Raw genomic sequence first — 22,097 nt, forward strand, 5'->3', positions numbered from 1 at the left:
TAGTGGGTCAGGAACAAAGTCAGCCCTCAATAAATATGGCTTTAAATGTTTCAATTTTTAATTAGGAGATTAGAAAGAAAGATTTCATTTGTTTGCAGTGCCCTGCAATGGCTGGCTGTGTCCCCAGAGTGTTTTGGTGAAGTTGCTTCTATTCCCATTCAGCAATTCTCAGATAAGCCAACAATGTGTTTTGTACCGCAGCAGCCCCTCATTCCCCAGCATGACCCTGGTGAAGTGTCCATTAATTCCTTATCTCCAGGCTGAGGATGGCAGCCACGAAGGTCCTGCTTCTATTTTACAGTTAGGTGAGGCACAAAGAGTTGCTGAGATGTCCTCAGATTGCATAGCAAAGTAGTGGCTGAGCAAGAACTCACTCACAGCTCTGCATGTAGGACCCCACCCCAGACCTCTGGCCTCTTCCTGTCAGCGAAAGTAGTGGCTTTGAGGAGGGGAGGTCAAGGAGCATGAAGAGGCCCTCCAAAGTCCAGTTGCCCTGTACTGAGCCACTACTCCTCCACGCTCTCCCTCTCCTACAGTGGCCCACTGTGGACACTCGGCAAACACATGATGAATGTATGAACACAGGACCTCTCGTAGTTCAGCTCTGAGATGGGCTGGTGGGGACTCAGATAGATTGGAGTGTGAGGGTGAGGTAGGGCTGGGAGACTTTCCTTTCTCTTGGCTTGGGTCTGTCTTCTGCTGAGGAGATAATAATAACAACCAGCATCTACTGAGTACTTACTGAGTGCCAAGAACTGAGCTAGGTGCCAAAGCTGGAATTTGAACTCTGGAAGTTGAACCCCACTGTCAGCTTGAAAACCCATTGTCTACAGTGGCCACACATGTGTCCCAGAAAAGTAAAGGGTCACTGGCAGCTCTCTGACAGGCCTGGGTTTCCTTGGTTTCTTAGAGCCCTAGTCTCTCCCTACACAGGCTCCCTGGGCTGTTGGAGAACCTGCCACCTACTTAAAGCTGGTCCCTGCCCAGTTCCTCCCTCCCCCAGTTGATGTGAGCAGCCATTGTTCTCATCTTTGATGAAAGCTGTTGGAGAAATAAGACAGCTGCTTTAAAACTAGGATGTTGCAAACTCTAAAATGATCTAGAATTGCGGTCAGATGGCTGGATTTACCTGATCCTCATTCCCTGAGCTCCACCAGCTCCCAACTCAGGTGCTCTTTCTCCCTCCCTCTCCTGTCCCTATCCCATTAAGCCCCCATTCACCTGGCTCTCTCTTGCCCGTATAACCCGCAGCTGCAGCGGACAGAGCATTTTGCATTGATATGTGTTGTAATTACATCAGTTCCGCCCTGGCAGTTGCTCTCTGAGAAAAATCACTCAAGGGCATACCAGTCAATACAGACAGACCCCAGACAGGTGCGTGACAATGCAGACTCCTGGGCCCACTGATCTGAATAGCTAGAGGTAGCCTGGAATCTATATTTTCAAATCAGCATTTTACGACATGAGGTTAGATTTGGAATCACTGCCCACCTCCTCATTGGAATCCTTCTCCACCAGGCCCTCCTTCCATGCTGCTCCTCCTGGGTACTTTCCAGCTCCCTAGTCTTTGGGCACCTTGCTAGTCCTTTACACCTCTACACCTTCAAGTTCTCTCCTCATTTCATAATATTTACTAGATTCCAATAATATGCCAGGCACTGAGGCAGGCCCTTTATCTCCATCTTTATAATAACTCTCTAAGGAAGGAATTCTGATTCCTGATTTACAAACGAGGAACGCCTTCCCTCCCCTCCCCATCCGCTGCCTGGCTCTCTCTGGCTCCCATACCCACAGCTATACTGAACAGATTATTTGCAGTGAATGTATGTGGTAACTGCATTACTTCCACCCTGTGTCCCCTGGGCGGAAGAGCCAGGATTCAAGGACAGGCATGTCTAGTTCTAAAGCCTGTGCCCAGAGTTGATAGGTCACACTTGCCACACTTTCCTTCCTAGCACAGTGGCTGGAAAACAGCAAGTATTCAATAGATATTTGTTAGTGAGTAACTGAATGAATAAACGAAAGAAGAGTCCATACTTAAAGTTAGGACACTTCCTCCCATCTTTCCATACCCATCTCACATGCACACACATACACACTCACACACACACTGAGGATTTAGCCACTGGGCCATTTCCTTTCCTTCCTAACTGGCCCTTCTCTGCATGTTCAATCACTGCCTTCCTAGCCCCACTTAGATGGTGACTCTTGACACTCTGCTCTAACCCATGGTTACCTCACCTCTCATGTCCCATGGTGGCTAATCCTGACAATCACCGAAGAGCCAAATTGCTCCCAAAGATTCAGCAGTAGAAGTAACCTCCTGACTTCTTTGTGACCCAAGGCAGAGAGCAGAAGCCTGGACTAGGACTGGCCTCAAGTTTCCTGGGAGTCTGAGACTCCCTTCTCCTTCTTCTCCCCTCTCTTCCCCTTCCAACAGCAACTGAGAACCAGGTCCTGAGGCAGGAGGAGGGGATCCCTTGATTTGAGGCTTTTTTGGTGATATAGGAGAGGGTCTCTTTGGAGCTCAGAGAAAGCAGGTAGGGATGGGAAGCAGGGTTTCTAGAAGGCTCGTAAAAGGGAAGATGAATTGTCAACCATTTCACCAGCTCTCCTAGAGTTATTCCTGTCTCTCAAGCCATCTGCTTATCCATTGCAATCTTGTAAACAGAGATTTACAAGATCTCTCGTAAACTCCAGCCAATATTTGTTCAAAGAATAAATAACAAAAGCTTCCATTTATAGATCACTTGCTGCATGCCAGACAACATACTATCTCATTTAATCATTTCAACAACCCTAAGAGGCCAGAATTATTATCATCATTATTTTACAAACATGGAATTAATTCAGAAACCTTAAGCAACTGCCCCAAGGTCCCACCACCACTTAAGTGATAAAGCTTGAACTGAGCTCTGGCCAGTTCCAAGTTCCCCTTTCCCTCCCATAGTGCTGTCCAAGGAACAAGGCCCAGACTAAGATGCTGTAATATTGACTCTGTAGGAATTTATTTTTTAAACATTCCAGCCTAAACCATGTGGTGTGTGTATATAAAGTGACTCTCCTGTAACTCCTAGAGTGGTTAGTTAGCATCTGAAGTGCCCTAATCAGGAATCCGCACTCCAGAAAATGGTTACATAAGCACTTCAAACAACATCAAAATATACACCCAAGGGCTTAATGTGCTTGAGGGATGCTAGAAATAATCTTTTATTGGTGAAATAAGCAGTTTTCTAAACATGGAGTTGGCCAGGAAGATTATTTGCCCTTGCATGAATGGAGTGTGAGAGCCAGAGCAGGCCAACTGCCCGACTTTCTTGAAGCAGGCTGTGTGACTGTTTTGTGCCAGCTTGCCAATACATGTATATTTGGCAGAATTTGGCCTTAACTATTTTTAATATCCCACCTGCAGGAGATTACAGAAAAGAAGACGAATGGCCTCCTCTCACCTCTCACGTCCCATGGCAGCTAATACAATCATCGAAGGACTAAATTGGCTCAGACCAGTTGACAAGTCCCCATCCCGGCCTCATCTTCTTTCACAAGAATGCCCTAGCATATCCTTCAACTCAGGCACATGATGGCTTTTCTTCCCATCTCTCTGTTCCATCCTCCATTCTCCTTTGTCAGGTCACTTGTAATAATAAGCTAATATCCAAAGAATGGGGCTCTAGGGGTGATGGTGGGTATTATAGTCCCAGCTACCTGGGAGGCTGAGGCAGAAGGACTGCTTGAGCCTAGGAGTTCTGGGCTGCAATGAGCTATGATTGCCACTGCATTCTAGCTTAGGCAACAGAGCAAGATCTTATCTCTTAAAAGAAAATAACAACAACAACAAAAGTTGTAACTTGCCCAAGTCACATAGCTAAAAAGTGGAAGAGACATAACTGAAACTCAAGCCTCCTAAATTCCTAATGTAGGGTTCAGTCCACCTCTACCACCCTCCCACAGACTGCCAAGGGGTCCTGCTCAGAGTTGGGCAATGGTGAGATGCACTGTATGGCCCCAAACTCATTGAAACTAACAACTGAGCCTCTTCTGCCCTCTTCAGAAGTAACCAGCTATAGGGGAGAGCATGCTTCTCCCATTCCACTCTCCATGGTGCGACTCTTTTCACTATATAACAAAGTTATATTAAATGAGTTCTGGGCCGAGGTGCGGTGGCTCATCCCTGTAATCCCAGCACTTTGGGAGGCCGAGGCAGGAGGATTTCTTGAGTCCAGGAGTTCGAGACCAGCCTGAGCTGGTCTCATAAATGAGACCCCACCTCTACTAAAAAAAAAAAAAAAAATTTTTTTTTTTTTTTTTTTGCTGGGTATAGTGGCATGTGCCTATAGTCCCAGCTGTTCATGAGGCTGAGATGGGAGGATTGCTTGAGCCCAGGAGTTCAAGTTACAGTGAGCTATGATTGTGCCACTGCAATCCAGCCTGGAGAACAGAACAAGAAGAACCTATGACCAAAAAAAAAAAAAAAAGTGAATGAATGAATTAATGTCTTCTTAGCAAAATCCAGAGAACGTGTTTTTGGGCTTCCTTACGGAACTTCTGGAATGTTGAAGTGGATAGCCTGAGCATTGTCCCACAAAATGGGGCTAATCTATCCCAATCCCCACGCTATAAAGCCGTTTGCAAGTTCAGCCATTGAAGTCCCACTGGCCCAGTTAAACTCTCACGTTTGGCCTCCTGCACTACCAGCTTTCCTTAGTGTCTGGGCTCTCAAAGCTTCTACGTGAGAATTGCCTGGGGAACTTTAGTTAAGAGATTCAGATTCAAACCCAGGGTGGGGGTGTTCTTCATGGTGCCTGGGATGAGTCTTCCAAGGACCATTTGGAGAAACAGGCGCTGATGGTATTTTGCTTCTGTTCAGTCCTTCACTGACAGAGAGCCTGCAGGGTTGAGGAAGAAGGCTCTGTTTTGAAGTGTGGATCCCTCCCTGCAATCGTCTCTATTTGCATCTTCTTTACTCCAGGCTCACCTAGCCAAATGTTGAGTTTTCCAACCCCTCTGGGTATGAGATTGCTTTGGGCGATCTGAGATCTGCAAATGTCTGAGAACGAGGAGCACAGGGGCACGCTCATGACTGCCCTGCAAACTGCCTGGCAGCCAGGGTCCTCCTGGGCCCTCCTTTAAAATAACATATACATAAGCTGGCCTGGAGGCCCAGGCGGGAAGATCACTTGAGCTCCGGAGTTCGAGTCCAGCCTGGGCAACATAGCGAGACCAGAAAATAAGCAAGTAAGTTACTCTCTGGGCTGTCGTAACTTATTTTTTCTTTTTCTTTCTCCTGCAAATTGCAACTCAGAACATTTGGTCTGCCAGACTGAAATATGGACTTCTGTTCCAAATATCCAGACGTTACAGTTCCCACAGGTGGCCAGGAGAATGCTGGAACCTTTGGCGGAGACGGTCTGGTCTTGTCCCGCAGCCCGCGAGGGTCCCCCGCTATTTGGGGCCAAGCAGATCCCCGGGGCGCTCTGGCCGCCCCTTGCGGCAGCTGGTGCGGCCTCCTCAGAGAGCTCCGGGCCGGCGCCCGGGACACCCCGCCGCCCTCCCTGCCGCCCCAGGGACGAGCCCAGCGGTGCGGAGAAGTGGGAGGCTGGAGCCTGCTGAGGTCATTTCCTGTGCCTCTCCGCGAGCTGCCTGGAGAGCTGAGCCCAGCGCTCTGCCTTTAAGGAGCGGGCGGGGAGCCGAGGGGAGGAGGGCGCCCGGCGGAGCGTTGAATGGGGCGCAGCAAGGCTCGGCCGGGCTTTGTGCAGCGAGCCCGCGGGCACCCCTCCCGCTCCAGCCTCGCCCCGCCCCGCAGCCCGCGACCCCTGCTGCCGGGGAGCGGAGAACCGGCGGCAGCCCGGGACTCCGGCGAGAGCGACGCAAGGTCGGCGGCGGCGGCGGCCCGAGGGCGCCCGTGTGCCCAGTGCGCGGCGGGGACGGCCGCGAGCTCGCTGGAGGTGAGCGACCCGCGCTCCCGCCGCTGTGGTGAGCTGGGGCTGCGCCGCGGGGGAGGGCGTCAGGCTGCGCGCGGGGGACGGCCCCTCGGGCCCGGAGGACGATCCCGAGCAGGTGCCTCCCTACCTGGAAGCGAGCTCCCAGCGGCGGGGAGCGCTGGAGCGCGGGTCCGGCTTGGGAAGCCGGGCGCCCCAGGGGACTCGCGCCTCGAGGCCAGGAGGAGCCTCCCCCGGGAGTACCTGGACTTGGGGATCGGTCAGATCCAGCCGCTCCTGGGAAGGGCCCTCGGAGCGGACGTGCAGGCTGCCACCTTGCTATCGGTGCTCGCTCCCTTTCACCCCTTCCCGCACCCCTCCCCATCTCACCTTAGGTTATTTCTTCTGTGATTTCTGAGTGTTCTCTTAGGGACCCTATGGCTCAGGCTCGACTCCTAGGAGCAGGTCATTCAAGCAGAAAAGAAAACAGGTTGGGCGCCGAATGACACAGAGCATTGTGTCCTAGGAGTCTTAGCGAGGACTCGGTCGCCAGGAACCAGGGGCCTTAGTGGGGGTGGCAGAGGCGGTGAAGAGCCTCATCTGGAAGGAAACTCCTCTCCTTGTGGGATTTCTGCTTGCCAGGATATCTCCTCCATAGCTTTTTACTATGAATCCACCTCATAAAACTCTTCCAAGACAGAGCCTTGGTTCAGGTAAAACACTTGAAAGACCATTTAAAAAATTCAGTGGGAGAATTATCACTTCCTTCATCAAACTTTTTGGACTGTCTTCTATGTGACAGACACTGTGTATAGGGCTAGTACCATCACTGAACGCTTTATAGAACATCGGTATTAGTGTTTCTGCATATTATTGGCCCCATTTTTCCAAAGGAGGAAACTGGGACTCTGAAAAGTTGTGATTTAGGCCAGTTGCAGTGGCTTATGCCTGTAATCCCAGCACTTTGGGAAGCCAAGGCAGGAGGAGAGCTTGATGCCAGGAGTTCAAGACCAGCCTGGGCAACATACGGAGACCCTGTGTCTACAAATAAATAAAAATTTAAAAATTAGCTGGGTATGGTGGTGTGGGCCTGTAGTCCCAGCTACTTGGGAGGCTGATGATCCTGTCTGTTAAAAAAAAAATTGTTGTGATATGCCCATGGTCACATAGCTAAAAAGTGGAAGAGCCATAACTGAAACCCAAGCCTCCTAAATTCCTAACGTATGGTTCAGTCCACTTCTACCACCTTCCCATAGACTGCTGAGGGGGCCTGCTCAGAGTTGGGCAATTGTGGGGTGCAGCCTGTGGCCCCAAACTCATTGAAACTAACAATTAAGCTGAAAAAATGTGGAGCCTCTTCTGCCCTCTTCAGAAGTCACCAGCTGTAGGGGAGAGCATGTTCCTCCCATTCCTGATAGAAAAAAAAATCCAAAGAAATGTCTGGCAATTTAAAGTGTACATCATTTACCCCTAAATTCCATTTTCTGGGACTTTATCCTTCAGATATACTCTGATGTATATGAAATGGTGTACATCATTGAATATTCATTGCAGCATTGTTTAGCAAAAGGTTGGAAACAATCTAGATGTCCATCAATAAGGAACCCTTCAATAAGATCATGTAAAAAGCCACACGATAGGATAAATTAAAGCTGTTACAAAGCGTGCAGAGAAAATGTGGCAGATATATATTTTGATGTAGGAATATCTCTAAGTTACATTGTTGAGTACAGTGTGTATGGTGGGCCACGATTTTTGGGTGGGTGTGTGAATGCCACATACGTATGAATGCCTGTAGATGCTCTGAATATCTCTGAGAGAACACACAGAAACCTGTAACAGTGGTTGCCGCTGGGGAGAACTATGGCTGAAGTACAGGCGTGGGAAGAAGCCTTACTTTGCACTATATACCCTTTTGTTCAATGTTCTAAAATAACTTAAAAAATCATATGACCTCCTCTCCAGATCTCCAGAGTTAGATCTGGTAGTGAGCACATCTTTTTTTTTTTTTTTTTTTTTTTGAGCCAGAGTCTCGCTCTGTCGCCCAGGCTGGAGTGCAGTGGTGCAATCTCAGCTCACTACATCATCCGCCTCCAGGGTTCAAGCAGTTCACCTGCCTTAGCCTCCCAAGTGGCTGGGATTACAGGCATGCGCCACCACACCTGGCTAATTTTTGTATTTTTAGTAGAGACAGGGTTTCACCATGTTGGCCAGTCTGGTTGAACTCCTGACCTCAGGTGAGCCGCCTGCCTCCACCTCCCAAAGTGCTGGGATTACAGGCGTGAGCCACCGTGCCCAGCCTCGTGAGCACATCTTTGGGCCACATCTTCTCTTATGTTCTAGATGCTATTGGTTTGCCTTTTGTTTGCTGATTACAACAATAACAGTCATTTATTGAGTACTTAGTGTGCACCAGGCTTTTGTAATATCTCCTTTAATTCTCAAAAAGCCCTGCATGATGTGATATATGAAATGGCCATTTTGAAGGTTGGAAAATGGTTAAATGACGGTTTCATATGGTTCAACCAAATATTATTGTCCTGATTTTCAAATATTACTGCCCTCAATTTCAGAATGGAACTGAGTCTCAAAGAAGTTAAGCAAATGGCTTAAGGCCACAGGATTATTTAGTGCCTGAGCTCGTATTCAAACCCAGGCCTGTCAGTGCCAGAGCATGGGATCTTAGGTACTAAGCTGTTTCTCTTTGCTGTTTTTGTTCTCAAGGAATGTTGTACCTGGTTGTCCTGACCCCTTCTTTTGGTATTGAGGTTCCTGCGGCCTAGGACATGCTCACCTTCTCTGTCTCCCCGGACATTGTGTGGAATGTCATGTAGGCACCCAGCAGTGGCCAAATGGATGTTGTTAGCTTGATCAGATGACAGTGCTGAGATCAGAGGAAGTTGTCCCTGTGTACACTCACACCCTTCTCCCAGCCTCATCCCCAGAAACGGGACACAAAGCTGTTTCTCTCCCACAATTGACAGGCAGTCAGCCGAGTCTGGCAGAGCACTTTTAGAAGATGGTGGTAGCCCCTCACTAGCAAGTGGAAGTCATACAGATACTCACACTCAGGGAATGAACCATACTGAGGTAACATGAGACAGCCCAGTGGAAACTGTGCATATAACAGAAGCCCCGTTGCCTTCCAATGCCTCCTGCATCCTCCACAAGATAGAGGCAATGAGCTATTTTGAGGCCTGTGGTGACCTCTGACCTCTTTCTTTTAGGGTCCTGTATTGATTAGCTACCTTTGCAGGGAGCTACCAGGATATTCAGGCTGTAGACTTGAGCCTCAAAAGCCACAATATCTTTATTCATCTTTATATCCCCAATCTTGCACACAGGAATCACTTAAAAGTTGTTTGAATTAAACTTAATCTTGGGGTCGAGAGTGGTGGCTCACGCCTGTAATCCCAGCACTTTGGGAGGCCAAGGCAGGTGGATCACCTGAGGTCAGGAGTTTGACCAGACTGGCCAACATGGTGAAACCCTGTCTCTACTAGAAATACAAAAATTAGCCAGTGTGGTGGCATCCGCCTGTAATCCCCGCTACTCAGGAGGCTGAGGCAGGAAAATTGTTTGAACCTGAGAGGCGGAGGTTGCAGTGAGCCGAGATTGCACCATTGTACTCCAGCCTGGGTGACAGAGCGAGACTCCATCTCAATAATAATAATAATAATAATAATAATAAAATAAAAACTTAATCTTAGGCTGGGTGCAGTGGCTCAACACACTTTAGAAGAATGAGGCAGGTAGATCACTTGAGCCCAGGAGTTCGAGACCAGCCTGGGCACCATGGTGAAACCCTGTCTTTACAAAAAATACAAAAATTAGCCAGTGTGGTGGCATCCACCTGTAATCCCAGCTACTCAGGAGGCTGAGGCAGGAGAATTGTTTGAACCCGGGAGGCGGAGGTTGCAGAGAGCCGAGATTGCACCATTGTACTCCAGCCTGGGTGACAGAGCGAGACTCCATCTCAAAAATAATAATAATAATAATAAAATAAAAACTTAATCTTAGGCTGGGCGCAGTGGCTCAACACACTTTAGAATAATGAGGCAGGTGGATCACTTGAGCCCAGGAGTTTGAGACCAGCCTGGGCACCATGGTGAAACCTTGTCTTTACAAAAAATACAAAAATTAGCCAAGCACAGTGGTGCACGCCTGTAGTCCCAGCTGCTTGGGAGGCTGAGGTGGGAGGGTCACCTGAGCTTGGGAAAGTTGTGGCTTCAGTGAACCATGATTGTGCCACTCACTCCAGTCTGGGCAACAGAGTGAGACCCTGTCTCAAAAAAAAAGAAAAAAAAGTAATCTTAGCATTTTGTCAGTTTCTGGTCAAAATCCTCAAACTTGCCAGAGAGATCCCAGGTCAAATTTGTGTTTTCTCTGATGCAGACTCTGAGTCTGGAGTCACCTAATGACTTCCTGTGCCACCTTCCCACCCATCCTACTCCCAGCCCCTGCCTCTGGGGCATATCCCCACTGACTGCTGTGGCATTTCAGTCCCGGGTGTTGGAGGATTCAGGGGATGCCAAAGCAGGTATCAAGACTATGGCAGTTTTTTGATTCACCTGCCAAGCAGTTTAGCAGGCTGGATGCCAGCAGAATCAAGAAAACTATGAGTTTCATAAGACTGGCCAAGAGCTGATCGTAATTTTAGCGGGGTATTGGGGACAGAGGGACTTATTGTACTATTCTCCCTATTTCTAATGTGTGATAGAGCATTCCAGAATAAAAATAGAAAAAAAAAATTGAGCTGAGTTTTGTTTCCAGCTCACTTCCCCTCTCTCATTTCCCCATTTATTTTTGCCATTAATATATTTGTGTTAGACTAGCCTGTTAGTATGAGATATCTGCTACCACTACTGAAGCATCATTATGGGAAGAGGACATTTGTAGATATTGGGAGATCAGGATTCTTGGCCCAGTTCTGCTACTCCTTAGCTCTATGCAAGGCTCTAAGCAAGTCACAGATGTGATGAGTTTTCTCATCTGTTCATTGTGACTAATTGTGTTTGTCCTCCATCTCGGGGATAAAGAGAGAAATAACACACGTGTCGCAATGCTTTGACAAGTTACAAACTCTACTGCAAATGTAAGGTATTCATTTCTGCTCATCCTTGTGCATTTTTATGGGAGGTATAAGTGCAAGGTGACTTAGCAGGTGAGGCTCAGCTTACTGGTATCTTCCTTTAACCTCCCTTATTTTATAACTGTTGCTCTGACCACCTGCTTCTGTCGGAAGAGCCTCTGGGCCTTGGGTTTGGCAGCAGGCACCCTGCTCCTGATCTATTTCAAAACCTCTCTGCTCTCCTCACATGCTGAGGCAAGCCAAGCACGAGTCCCAACCTCCTCAGCAACTTGCCAGGGAGAGGGTGGTTAATCCTCTCCATCCCCAAGGCAGGGAGAGGATTAAACAGACCACTTGATCAGTTCAGAACCATGATGTTACAGAGATGCTTGATTGGGGAAAGCATTCCCTAAACTAGGTATAATCTCAGATATCAGGGCTAGGCAGACACCAGTGACATATTTCCAAAGTACTTGGAGATTTTGATAATTTGGGTTTTCACTCTCCCAATAGAATCTGAGCAGCAGCTTTGACAATCAGTAAGAGGGAATCAATATTAATCAAACTCTTTCAGCTATACAAAGGGATTACATTTCCCTTGCCCCTTGCTTTTATGCTTTTACTGTTATTTCTTAGCCCTGAACTGAGTTGCAAGACTCCCAGGTCCTAGTCTCAGATCTGCCACTTTTCCTATTTATACAAGGAAAAGCAAAATCCCAGTAAAGGACAAGGAAAAATCAAACATGAAGCCTCCCGGCCTTCTCTGAGAGCCTTACAAGGTTCTGTTTTGTCTTTTCAGCTGTGATCTTAGCTCAGAGAAGGTCATGTTTTGTTTTTGTCTTTTGTCTTCCTGCCCGTTCCAGTTGGTCCTAGTCTTTTGAGATGGGGATTGCTGGGAGGTCACAATGCAGGGATTGTTTAGATGACAGGGCTGGGAGAGCAGCGCTGAAGTCATGTGTTCTGAGGAACCAAGAACCGAGCTTACTCGGTCCATCAGTGGTTTAATTGTTGGGCCTTTCTCTGCAGGTCTTATTTTTTAGATGAAAAGTCAGGATACATGGTAAAGGTCAGTGCTTGGGGAGATTATGGTGTCAGAATATTTGAGCCCAAGATGTCTTGGGAAATCTGGGATATAGGTTCATCCTTGTGCTAAGGCTTCTGAAAGATCCTAGAAACGATTTCTGCCATTTTCAAGTCTACCACACTCTTTGTGAAATTGAAATTCTTTTTATTTTTTTTGGATGGGTAAAGAGCACAGAGTGGCAATGAACAAGGAATTTGGGACCAGAATCCCAGCTCCACCATTAACTAGCTGTACAATTATCTGTAAATTACTTAGCTTCTCTGTTCCTCAGTGTCCTCATGTGTGTGTGGACAACAGTGCTTACCTATTGTTTCACAGGTTGTTGTAAGGTTTAAAGAGGCAACACATGCCTGGCATACAATAAAGACTCAATAAGCAATAGCTACTTGTAGTGTATGATGGGAGAAAAATACGAATAAAAGTCACATGCGAGGGGAGGAGCACTATTGGTGATTAGCCCATCAAAGAGAGGCTAACTTTGCACTGTGGTAGTATCTGGCAACAGTACAGGAGGTGGCTGGGTTTTCTGAGGCCATGTGGCTCCTGAGGAAGGAAAAGGGGATTTTGAAAAGCAACAAATTTTTATTATGGAAAATTCCAGGCATATATTCAGAGATCATATAAAGAACTCCCATATACCCATCAGCCAGCTTCAAAAATTATCAACATTTTACTAATCCTATTTCATATATCTCCTCCCCTACTTACCTCTTACCTTGAAGTATTTTAAAACAAATCCCAGATATTATATTATTTCACCTGTATATCATAAAAATTTCTAACAGATGACATTTTAAAATATTATCGGCCGGGTACAGTGGCTCACACCTGTAATCCCAGCACTTTAAGAGATTGAGGCAGGTGGATCACTTGAGGCCAGGAGTTCAAGACCAGCCTGGCCAACATAGTGAATCCCCATCTTTACTAAAAATATAAAAAATTAGCCAGGCTTGATGGTGCACGCCTGTAATCCAGCTTCTCAGGAGGCTGAGGCATGAGAATCACTTGAAGCCAGGAGGCAGAGGTTGTAGTGAGCCAAAATTGCACCATTGTACTCCAGTGTGGCTGACAGAGTGAGACTCTCCCTCAAAAAAAAAAATATATATATATATATCACCCTAAAAAATTAACAATTATTCCTTAAAATTTTTGACTACTAGGGTGACCATGTGTCATGGTTTGGGACAGACCAAATTTATACTTTTTGGGAAGCATCATTCATCATAATGCCCTATAAGGGGGATTTGAAAAATCCTGATGATGGATGTGTCTCCCAGGCATTCTCTCCTGCTTGCTCTGCCTGTATCCCTCTCTCTCATGCACACTCATGCATCCTTCTTCCTTTTCTCATCCTGCATCCAGTGTTTTTTCTCTAAATATGTCCAGGAGGCATCTGAGTGAATTCCCCTGGCTGGACATACTATAGGTGTCTACTTGATTTGTTCTGAATTTGTACAAATTTTTTTCCCAAAGACTTGTGGCTTTCTCCAGAGGTTGCAGCAAAATATCTAGCAGTTTTCTGGTTTGCATCTTAGAACCTGAAGGAAATGGTGAGAATCTATTCCAAAGTGGGATGGATGATTCGATGATAACAATGGACACAATCCCATCTAAATAGAAGATTGTCAAGGACATTCAAAGCATGATATTTTGTTTCCATTTTTTTCTCATCTAACATTTTATATAGATGAAATAGAATAAGAAATAAACTGCGAACCGGGGTTCTGCCTCTAATTAGCTATGTGACCTTGGATGCATCTGTTACCCACTTTATGCCTTCCCTAAACACATCCCTCCCACTTTTCCCAGCTCCCATTCCCATTTATCTGCACTTCACTTGGCAACTATGACTACATTGTAATTAGATTTTCCTAAGAGTTCCTTGAAAAACACAAAGACAAGGAATTTCTCTTAGTTCTGTTTGCATCTCCGGTGCAGAGCACAGGGTCAGGCATATAAGTAGCTGTTTAATGGATACGTTTGTTGTGTGGATAATGGATAATTGAAAAACAAATGAGCCCTACTTTTCACTTCTGTCCAAATGAGACTAGGTTCTCCTTAAGGTTTCTCAGGTTTCGCCGTTTCCTGAGGCTCTCAGCTAACTTACCATGGAGCGGGACACACTGAGCTGAGGAAGGCAGGGAGGGGCCCTGGGGATCAGTGACCAATTCTCTTCCCCAGCCCTGTTTTCTCTTCCCCAGCTCTGTTTTCTCTGTCCTTTGGTCCCCTCCCGTTCTTTCGCCACAGAACTCTTCCTCACACGCTTATTTATCTTTTCCTCTTTCTGCATGCTGGTTCTTAGGGCTCCCCAGAATAATCCAGAAGTCGACTCCATCATGGCAGAACTCAAGGTGGAGGCGCCGGCCAGCGTAGACTGGCAGAAACGCTGCCTGACCCTGGAAACTCAGCTTTTCCGGTTCCGCCTACAGGCCAGCAAGATAAGGGAGCTGCTGGCTGACAAGGTGAGTCCCTCAGAGCAGGGAGCTGCCTCTCCACACGCAGAGGTTTATGGCAGGGAGGGCCGTGTGAGAGGGGAGAGTTGCGGAAAGTCAACTTTCAGTAAGATGCTTTTCCCCATATGCAAAATGAAACCCAAGGTAGTTTAAGACCAAAGTCCGAGCAGTTTACTAAGCTGTTATCTTGCTTGCGTCTTTGTTCGCTCATTAAGGCACACCAAAGACATGCTGCCAATCTTCTCGGTCCCCCATCACTTCCGGAGTCACCTGTGGCTGCAGCGGAGAGGTTCTATTATTCCCTTAACATTTCTTTCTCAGTGTGGGGAAGGACGGTGTTTCGGGAGAAAACAGAAATCTCTACCCTTCCTCTCACCCTTTGTTAAATAAATGAGCTACAGGAGGTGTTCTGCTTTCCTGGTAACAAGGACACAGGCTTTGGAGCCAGACCTAACTTGGCTCTGCCACTTACTGGCTAGATGACCCTGGGCAAGTCCCTTCACCTCTAAGGCAAAAAAACACAAATGTCTACTTCTAAGAGTTATTTTGAGAATTATATCAGATCACATATGTAAAGGTCCTGACATAAAATTGGTCTTAAATGGGAATAATTATTTTATTTACAGGTTTGGGTGGGCTGGTCTGGGAAACTGACAACCTTTCCTAATGTTTCTGTGGGAAGATAACATTCTATTTTATTTTATTTTATTTTATTTTATTTATTCATTTATTGAGATGGAGTTTCGCTCTTGTTGCCCGGGCTGGAGTGCAATGGCGCCATCGCAGCTCGCCACAATCTCCGCCTCCTGGGCTCAAGCGATTCTCCTGCCTCAGCCTCCGGAGTAGCTGGGACTACAGGCATGCGCCACCACGCCCGGCTAATTTTGTGTTATTAGTAGAGACGTGGTTTCTCCATGTTGGTCAGGCTGGTCTCGAACTCCCAACCTCAGGTGATCCTCACCTCAGGTGATCACCTTGGCCTCTCAAAGTGCTGGGATTACAGACATGAGCCACTGCACTCAGCTGGAAGACACATTCTAAACTGCTAACTTTCAGAGGCATTCTGGAGCATAACCCATCTAGAGAGTGAAGACCTGCACTTAAAATTAAGTGAATCAATCATTATATGTATAGTTTTGTTTATAGTATCCATCTGCTTAGCAAACCCTTCTTTCATAAGTACAAAGGGAAAATTCAGCTCACACCTCTCCAAAGAATGTCAAAGTCTCAATTAGTAAAGCCCAAATGGATGACCTGTTTTATTGATAGCTGGAGTCCAGCAGGACAAATCAGTGGCATCACCATGGCTAAGGGGAGTGGTCCTGGACTAGTCTGGACTAGAACTCTTGAACCTTGGGTCTGTTGACATTGTTGTCTCCTAACTCAGACTTTGCAAAACAGAGATGTGCAGGGTACTGCCAGGTACTGCCGATAGAAAGGAATGAATATACATCAGGAAAGGGCAGCAGACCTTAGACAGTGATTCTCAAAGTGTGGTCAGAACCGTTTGGCCAGAACCACGTAGAGTGCTTGTTAAGCATGCATATTCCTGGGTTCTACCCCAGTCCTCTCAATTGAAGTCTCCTGGGGGGTTGCTAATAATCTGCATGTTTAACAAGCGTCCAGAAAATCATTCTGTACACTATGAAGTTTGAGAACCCTGACTTAAGCTATGGTATTGGAGGAGGGACGAAAAGGAAGGAAAGGATAAGTAGGGATTGACTCAGCCAGGCAGTCTGAGATATACCTCGGAGGGAAGAGACTTCTGTTTCTAGTAATATGGACAACAAAATAACAAAAAAAAACCCACTATGAATCACCTGGAAAAACTGGGTTAAATATTTAAAATATTCATGTAAATGCAGAGCTAAGCACAGAAAAAAGTAAGAAAAGTCCTCAGGTAACAAAATGAAGAGGGGATAGCCACAGTGGTACTCAACTCTGACAGCTGATTGAGGGGCAGGTGGTGTGTGACTGGCCTCCCTAGAGTAATGTAAGGTTTGAAGTTAGAGTTTTAATATCTGTGGGGATAGAAATGAGGACTGGCCAGCTGGAGGTTGGAGCTGAAACAGACTTCTGCATCAAGTCAGGACTATTATTTCTTTTGATTAGTGTCAGTATGAACAAAATTTAAAAATAAAAAATGGTCAGGAATATTAAAGGGCTTACCCTAAATAACAAGGTAGACAAGAAAAGGAAAATCATTCACTGGCACAGGAGATGACAATAGCTTCTCAGACTTACTTAAGGCTCTGGGTAGAAAAACAAGAGTAGAGTCTCCCCTGAGAACCTGACGATAACACTGGTTTGATGTTAGGATTTATACTACCTGTGTGGTTTAGGAAACCCAAGTTCTGGGCCAGTGATACCCCTGGGGAGCCTGGTAGGGACAGAAACAAAACCTCTCTGGAGACACAAGACCTCAATTCAGATCACACAGGATCCACACAGAAAAAAAGCCTTAATGAAGAGGAATATATAATCAAAAATGACTAAATACTTGAGGAAATAATCTACAATGAGTGAGTATCCACATACACAAAAAACAATTAGACTAGATCCCCAACAACTTCTAATAATGGAACTGTTGGCAAGAGACTATGAAATAAATGAGTTCAAAAGTTTTGAAGACGTAACAAAGAAATTGAAAGCATAAGACAAGAACAAGACACTACCTAAAAAGATCAGGTAGACTTGAAAACTAAATAGAACTTTAAGAAATGAAAGTGTTTTTATTGAAATTAAAATGTATTAATGGATAGATTAAACATCAGATTAGGCACCATGGAAGATAGACTTAATGGACAGGAAGACAGACCTAAGGAAATCATCCAGAATGCTGCCTATAGAAATAAAAATACAGCAGTTGAGACCTGGATGTTAGAATGACAAGGTCCTGTATCTATCAAATAAGATTCCATGAAAGATAGTGGCTGAAAAGTTTCCAAACTTGATGAAAGATGTGAAGCCTCAGATTCAGGAAACAGAATGAGTCTAACCAGGGTAAGTTTTTAAAAATCACAGTTTGGTTAGATCATTGTTTGGCTGCTGTAAGAAAGAACCCCAAATAACAATGGCTTAAACCAGGCTGATGTTTCTTTCTTTCTCATGTAACCTTCCAGACATAAGCAATCAAGCTCTAGGGTGATGGTCTCTGGATATTTGAAGATGGGTCATCTGATAGTCACATTCCAGCCCCTTCCCTTTAAGTTAGTGACTCGGAGGTTTCATACCTTTCTTCTGCTGATATGCCACTGGCCAGATCTTATTCACATGGTTATACCCAGCTACAAAGAAGGTTTACATTTCTACAAACAGAAATGTAGTCTTTATTCTGAATAACTATGAGCTCAGCTAAAAGCTGGGGGTTCTATTTATATGAGAAAGAAAGAGAGGATAGATAATAGGGAAAAACCAGCAGTCTTTAAGTCTAGACTAATAGGAGGGATAACAAATAGAAACAGAGTATGCATACCTCAAATCAGTAGAGAGAGGAAATGAAAAAAGGAAAGTCTATTAAATACAGATAGGGACAAGAAAATAATATATCAAAAAAAGGAGTAAACAGAAAGGACAAATGAAGTGGCAGAAATAAATCCAAATATATCGGTCACAGGGTGACATATATTGCAGCATTGATGTATGAAAATTTGGAAACATTCTAAATGTCCATCAACAGAGAGATGGATAAACATATTCAGTGTATTTGTACAGTGGAATACTACATTGCAATTAAAAATGAATCAAGTAGAACTACATTTGTAAGATCAGTAAATCTCAAAAATCAGCATTGAATAAAAAACATCTGAAGGATATATACAGCATCATACAGTTTGTGTACTTCTAAAAACCTTCAAAGACAGTACTAATTGTTGTTTCTCATCCCAGATCCATGCTCATGGATTTTATATATTTGGGGATAAGCATCTGATTTCAATTGAACAAAAGCTCTGCTGCTAAAAAAAAAAAAAAAAAAAAAAAAGTTGAAAACACTGTCTTAGATTACAACAGTTAGAACCATTTAATGGCTAACCTGGGGGTTGCAAAGTCAAATGCTTACAGGTAAGCTAGATAAGTGAAAAGAGCCAGGTGGATTCTGGGAGAACATGAGGGGACATGCTGAAGCCACTTATTGCCATAACAAAATGTAACCCAGGTATTTTTACTATATACAAATGAGGTAAAAATATAAAAACAACCAAGTGTAGGGTCAATGCCAGGGGGAAGGGGGTAAAATTGGAGAGAATTATGCAGGGCTTCAACTGTATCTGTCATGGTCCATTTCTTAAAGACAAACATCAGAAGCAGATGTGACAAAAATTAAGGGTTGACAAAGCCGAATGGTGGATATATGGTTTTTTGGGATTTTTTAAGACAAAGTGACAAGTGACAGGCAGATACATGTGTTTTTTGTTTTGTTTTTGTTTTTGTTTTTGAGACAAAGTTTCTCTCTTGTTGCCCCGGCTGGAGTGCAATGGCCCATTGCAACCTCCCCATCCCGGGTTCAAGCAATTCTCCTGCCTTAGCCTCCCGAGTAGCTGGGATTACAGGCGCGCGCCACCACGCCCAGCTAATTTTGTATTTTTGGTAGATATGGGGTTTCTCCATTTTGGTCAGGCTGGTCTTGAACTCCCAACCTCAGGTGATCCGCCCGCCTCAGCCTCCCAAAGTGCTGGGATTGCAGGCGTGAGCCACCGCGCCCAGGCAGCAGATACATGTTTTTAAAAAATTATTCTCATCAGGCATGGTGATGCATGCCTGTAGTCCCAGTGACTTAGAGGCCAAGGTAGGAGGATCGCTTGAGCCAAGGACTTTGAGGCTGCAGTGAGCTGTGATCACACTACACTCCAGCCTGGGTGACACAGCAAAATCCTGTCTCAAAGGATATATATATATATTTTCTCTACATGTTTCTGTTTGCCTAAAGTATTTCATAATAAATGTTTTAGACTGTGGCTGTCTACCCTATTCCTCAGGGGCCAACAGAGTGACTGGAAAGCCTTAACCACCTTATAAACACCATACCTTCTTTCTCTACAGCCCCTGGAGTCTGGGTAAACTGAACTTTCATAATATTGACACCTTCTTGTCTTCAAGTCTGTCTCTGATCCTCATGTAACCAGAATGTCTTCACATGGAAATGTTAGGGGTGCATAGTGTGATGAGTCAAGAAAGGGGAAAGGCATAGACATGGGAGGAACAACTGGGCATGTGGGAGGAAAGAGGGGAGAGACACAGATCTGGACTAGGGACCATGGGGTGGGAGACTTAAGAAAAGGGCTGGGACCTGAGTCCGACACTGGACCTCTTGGCAGGAAATCTTAAGGCCACAAACACCATGTTGGTCAATGTCAGGATTGTGTCTGTCCTCTGCAATCATCCCTAAACCAGTAAGACAGGTCCAGCAATTCATGAGATGCTTTCCCTAGCAGAGCCAAGACAAGTTATAGATCGCAGGAAGAGATGCCTTGGGTTTCTTAGGAGAGCTCCTGCTGGGGCCAAGAATCATGGCCAGTTGCTACATGCACTGGGAGGAGCCATGTCAGTTGAGTCTCTGGCCAGCCCTCCCACCCATCTGCTCCCCTACCTCTCTACCCAGCTGGCCCTGGGACATTACATGGGCTGATGACTGCAGGCTGCTCACTGCTGGCTATCCTGCAGGGTGAGCAAAGCCTGGGTGCTTCCCTGGGGGACCATCTCTGCTTAGGATCAGACCTGCCTGTGGGCTGCGGAGGCTTGGAAGAGTGCCCTTCTTCCTACCTTGACACAGTCTACTTGCACCTGACTCCCTCGTACAAAATTGTCATTCTAGTCAGGGAGTAATCTGTGCTAAAAAGAATTTTTTTAAAAAAGCAGAAACATCGAGGCTCTTAGATAATCCCTCACCTAAGGGAGAGAGAGCCGGATGAAGGGAGAGGAGAGTCGAGACTATGCCTTTGCTGTTACACCTCTGGGTCTGGTGTGCTATTGCCATGGTCACCCAGCCTCCCTGGGCCACCCCATTCTGGAGCCAGGTTAGCCATGGGTTCCCTTTTCTTCCAGTAGAGGAGGCTGAGGGAGTGGCTGATGACTTGAGATTCACATCTTGCCCTGCTTTGCTCACATCATTTTCCCTAGCTGTCTTTCTTGGCCTGCTAGAGAAGCCACAAAGGCTATTCAGACCAATTTAAAAATTGATACTGTTCTGAGAGGCCACATAAATGGATATTAAAATGTGATTCTTCCTTGGACTTTTTCATTCTTGCTAAACCTGTTTCTCAGTTATCCTATCAGAAAAGTGGGAGCATAGTATCTATCCACAAAAGAGCTTTGTAGGAATTATCATTATGAATACATGGCATCAATATTAGAACTAATACAAGGTTTTTCTTTACTCCCTATCTGCTTCTTTATGCCAAAAGGGCTTTGAGGGTATTAATAAAAGAAGAAATAGGCCAGGAGTGGTGGCTTATGCCTGTAATCCCAGCACTTTGGGAGGCCGAGGCGGGCAGATCACCTGAGGTCGGGAGTTTGAGACCAGCCTGACCAACATGGAGAAACCCCCCGTCTCTACTAAAAATACAAAATTAGCCAGGCATGGTGGTGCATGCCTGTAATCCCAGCTACTCTGGAGGTTGAGGCAGGAGAATCACTTGAAACCGGGAGGCAGAGGTTGCGGTGAGCCAAGATTGTGCCATTGCACTCCAGCTTGGGCGACAAGAGCAAAACTCTGTCTAAAAAAAAAAAAGAGAGAAGAAATAATGTGACAAAACATTATTCTTTTTGTAGCTTAAAAACTTCTAACTGAAGCAGCGTTTACCAAGTCCAGTTCCAGTGCAACCATGTGTACTTTCGCTCTGTCACAATCGCTTGCCAGTTTCACCAGCCAAGGTTTTGGAGTATAACTCAGTTTTCGATCTACCTACCAAAAATTTGTAGTTCAGAAATTTTTCTGAGTGGATAAATGGTTCTGTTCACTCCCCTTAAGCAAGAGAACAATGGATGTTGCTCCTTCCACCTCATATGGATTATACAGAGGCAGCAGTTCAGCTTAAGTGCCAGTTTCACAACATATGGGTAGCCCAGAAAAACATATCCTAAAATATCTCATACTTTGTGACAAGGCCAGGTACCATAAAAGAAGAATACAAGGATGAGTTGGAAGTATGTTGAAGTTTGCATAAAATCATCATGGAATGGGTCTTAGCAGGTCTTTGTGCTCACAGATCTGATTTGTTTTGGGAGAAGATGCCTTCTAGGGCTTTTATTCTGTGGGGTGTGTGTGTGTGTGTGTGTGTGTGTGTAAAAGAGATTTTTAATTTTTTTTTTTTTTTTGAGACAGAGTCTCACTTTGTCACCTAGGCTGGAGTGCAGTGGTGTGATCTCAGCTCACTGCAACCTCCGCCTCCCAGGTTCAAGAGATTCTCCTGCCTCAGCCTCCCGAGTAGCTGGGATTACAGGCACGTGCCACCACGCCCAGCTAATTTTTGTATTTTTAGTAGCGACGGGGTTTCACCATGTTGGCCAGGCTGGTCTTGAACTCCAGACCTCAAGCGATCCGCCTGCCTTGGCCTCCCAAAGTGCTGGGATTA

At 45.6% G+C, this 22,097-nt stretch overlaps 1 protein-coding gene across 1 annotated transcript in view; it reads left to right on the forward strand.

The window, feature by feature from the left end:
• The first annotated feature begins 5,647 nt into the window (after positions 1 to 5,647).
• The window catches only part of PLEKHH1 (pleckstrin homology, MyTH4 and FERM domain containing H1), a 56,407-nt gene continuing 39,957 nt past the window's right edge, over positions 5,648 to 22,097 (forward strand). The window contains 2 exon segments of the mRNA XM_034937121.3: positions 5,648 to 5,973; positions 14,376 to 14,535. Of these exon segments, the coding sequence (XP_034793012.1) occupies positions 14,410 to 14,535 (126 nt within the window). The 5' untranslated portion in view covers positions 5,648 to 5,973; positions 14,376 to 14,409.

This window comes from Pan paniscus, chromosome 15 (assembly GCF_029289425.2).
Source record: "Pan paniscus chromosome 15, NHGRI_mPanPan1-v2.0_pri, whole genome shotgun sequence".
NCBI lineage: Eukaryota > Metazoa > Chordata > Mammalia > Primates > Hominidae > Pan > Pan paniscus.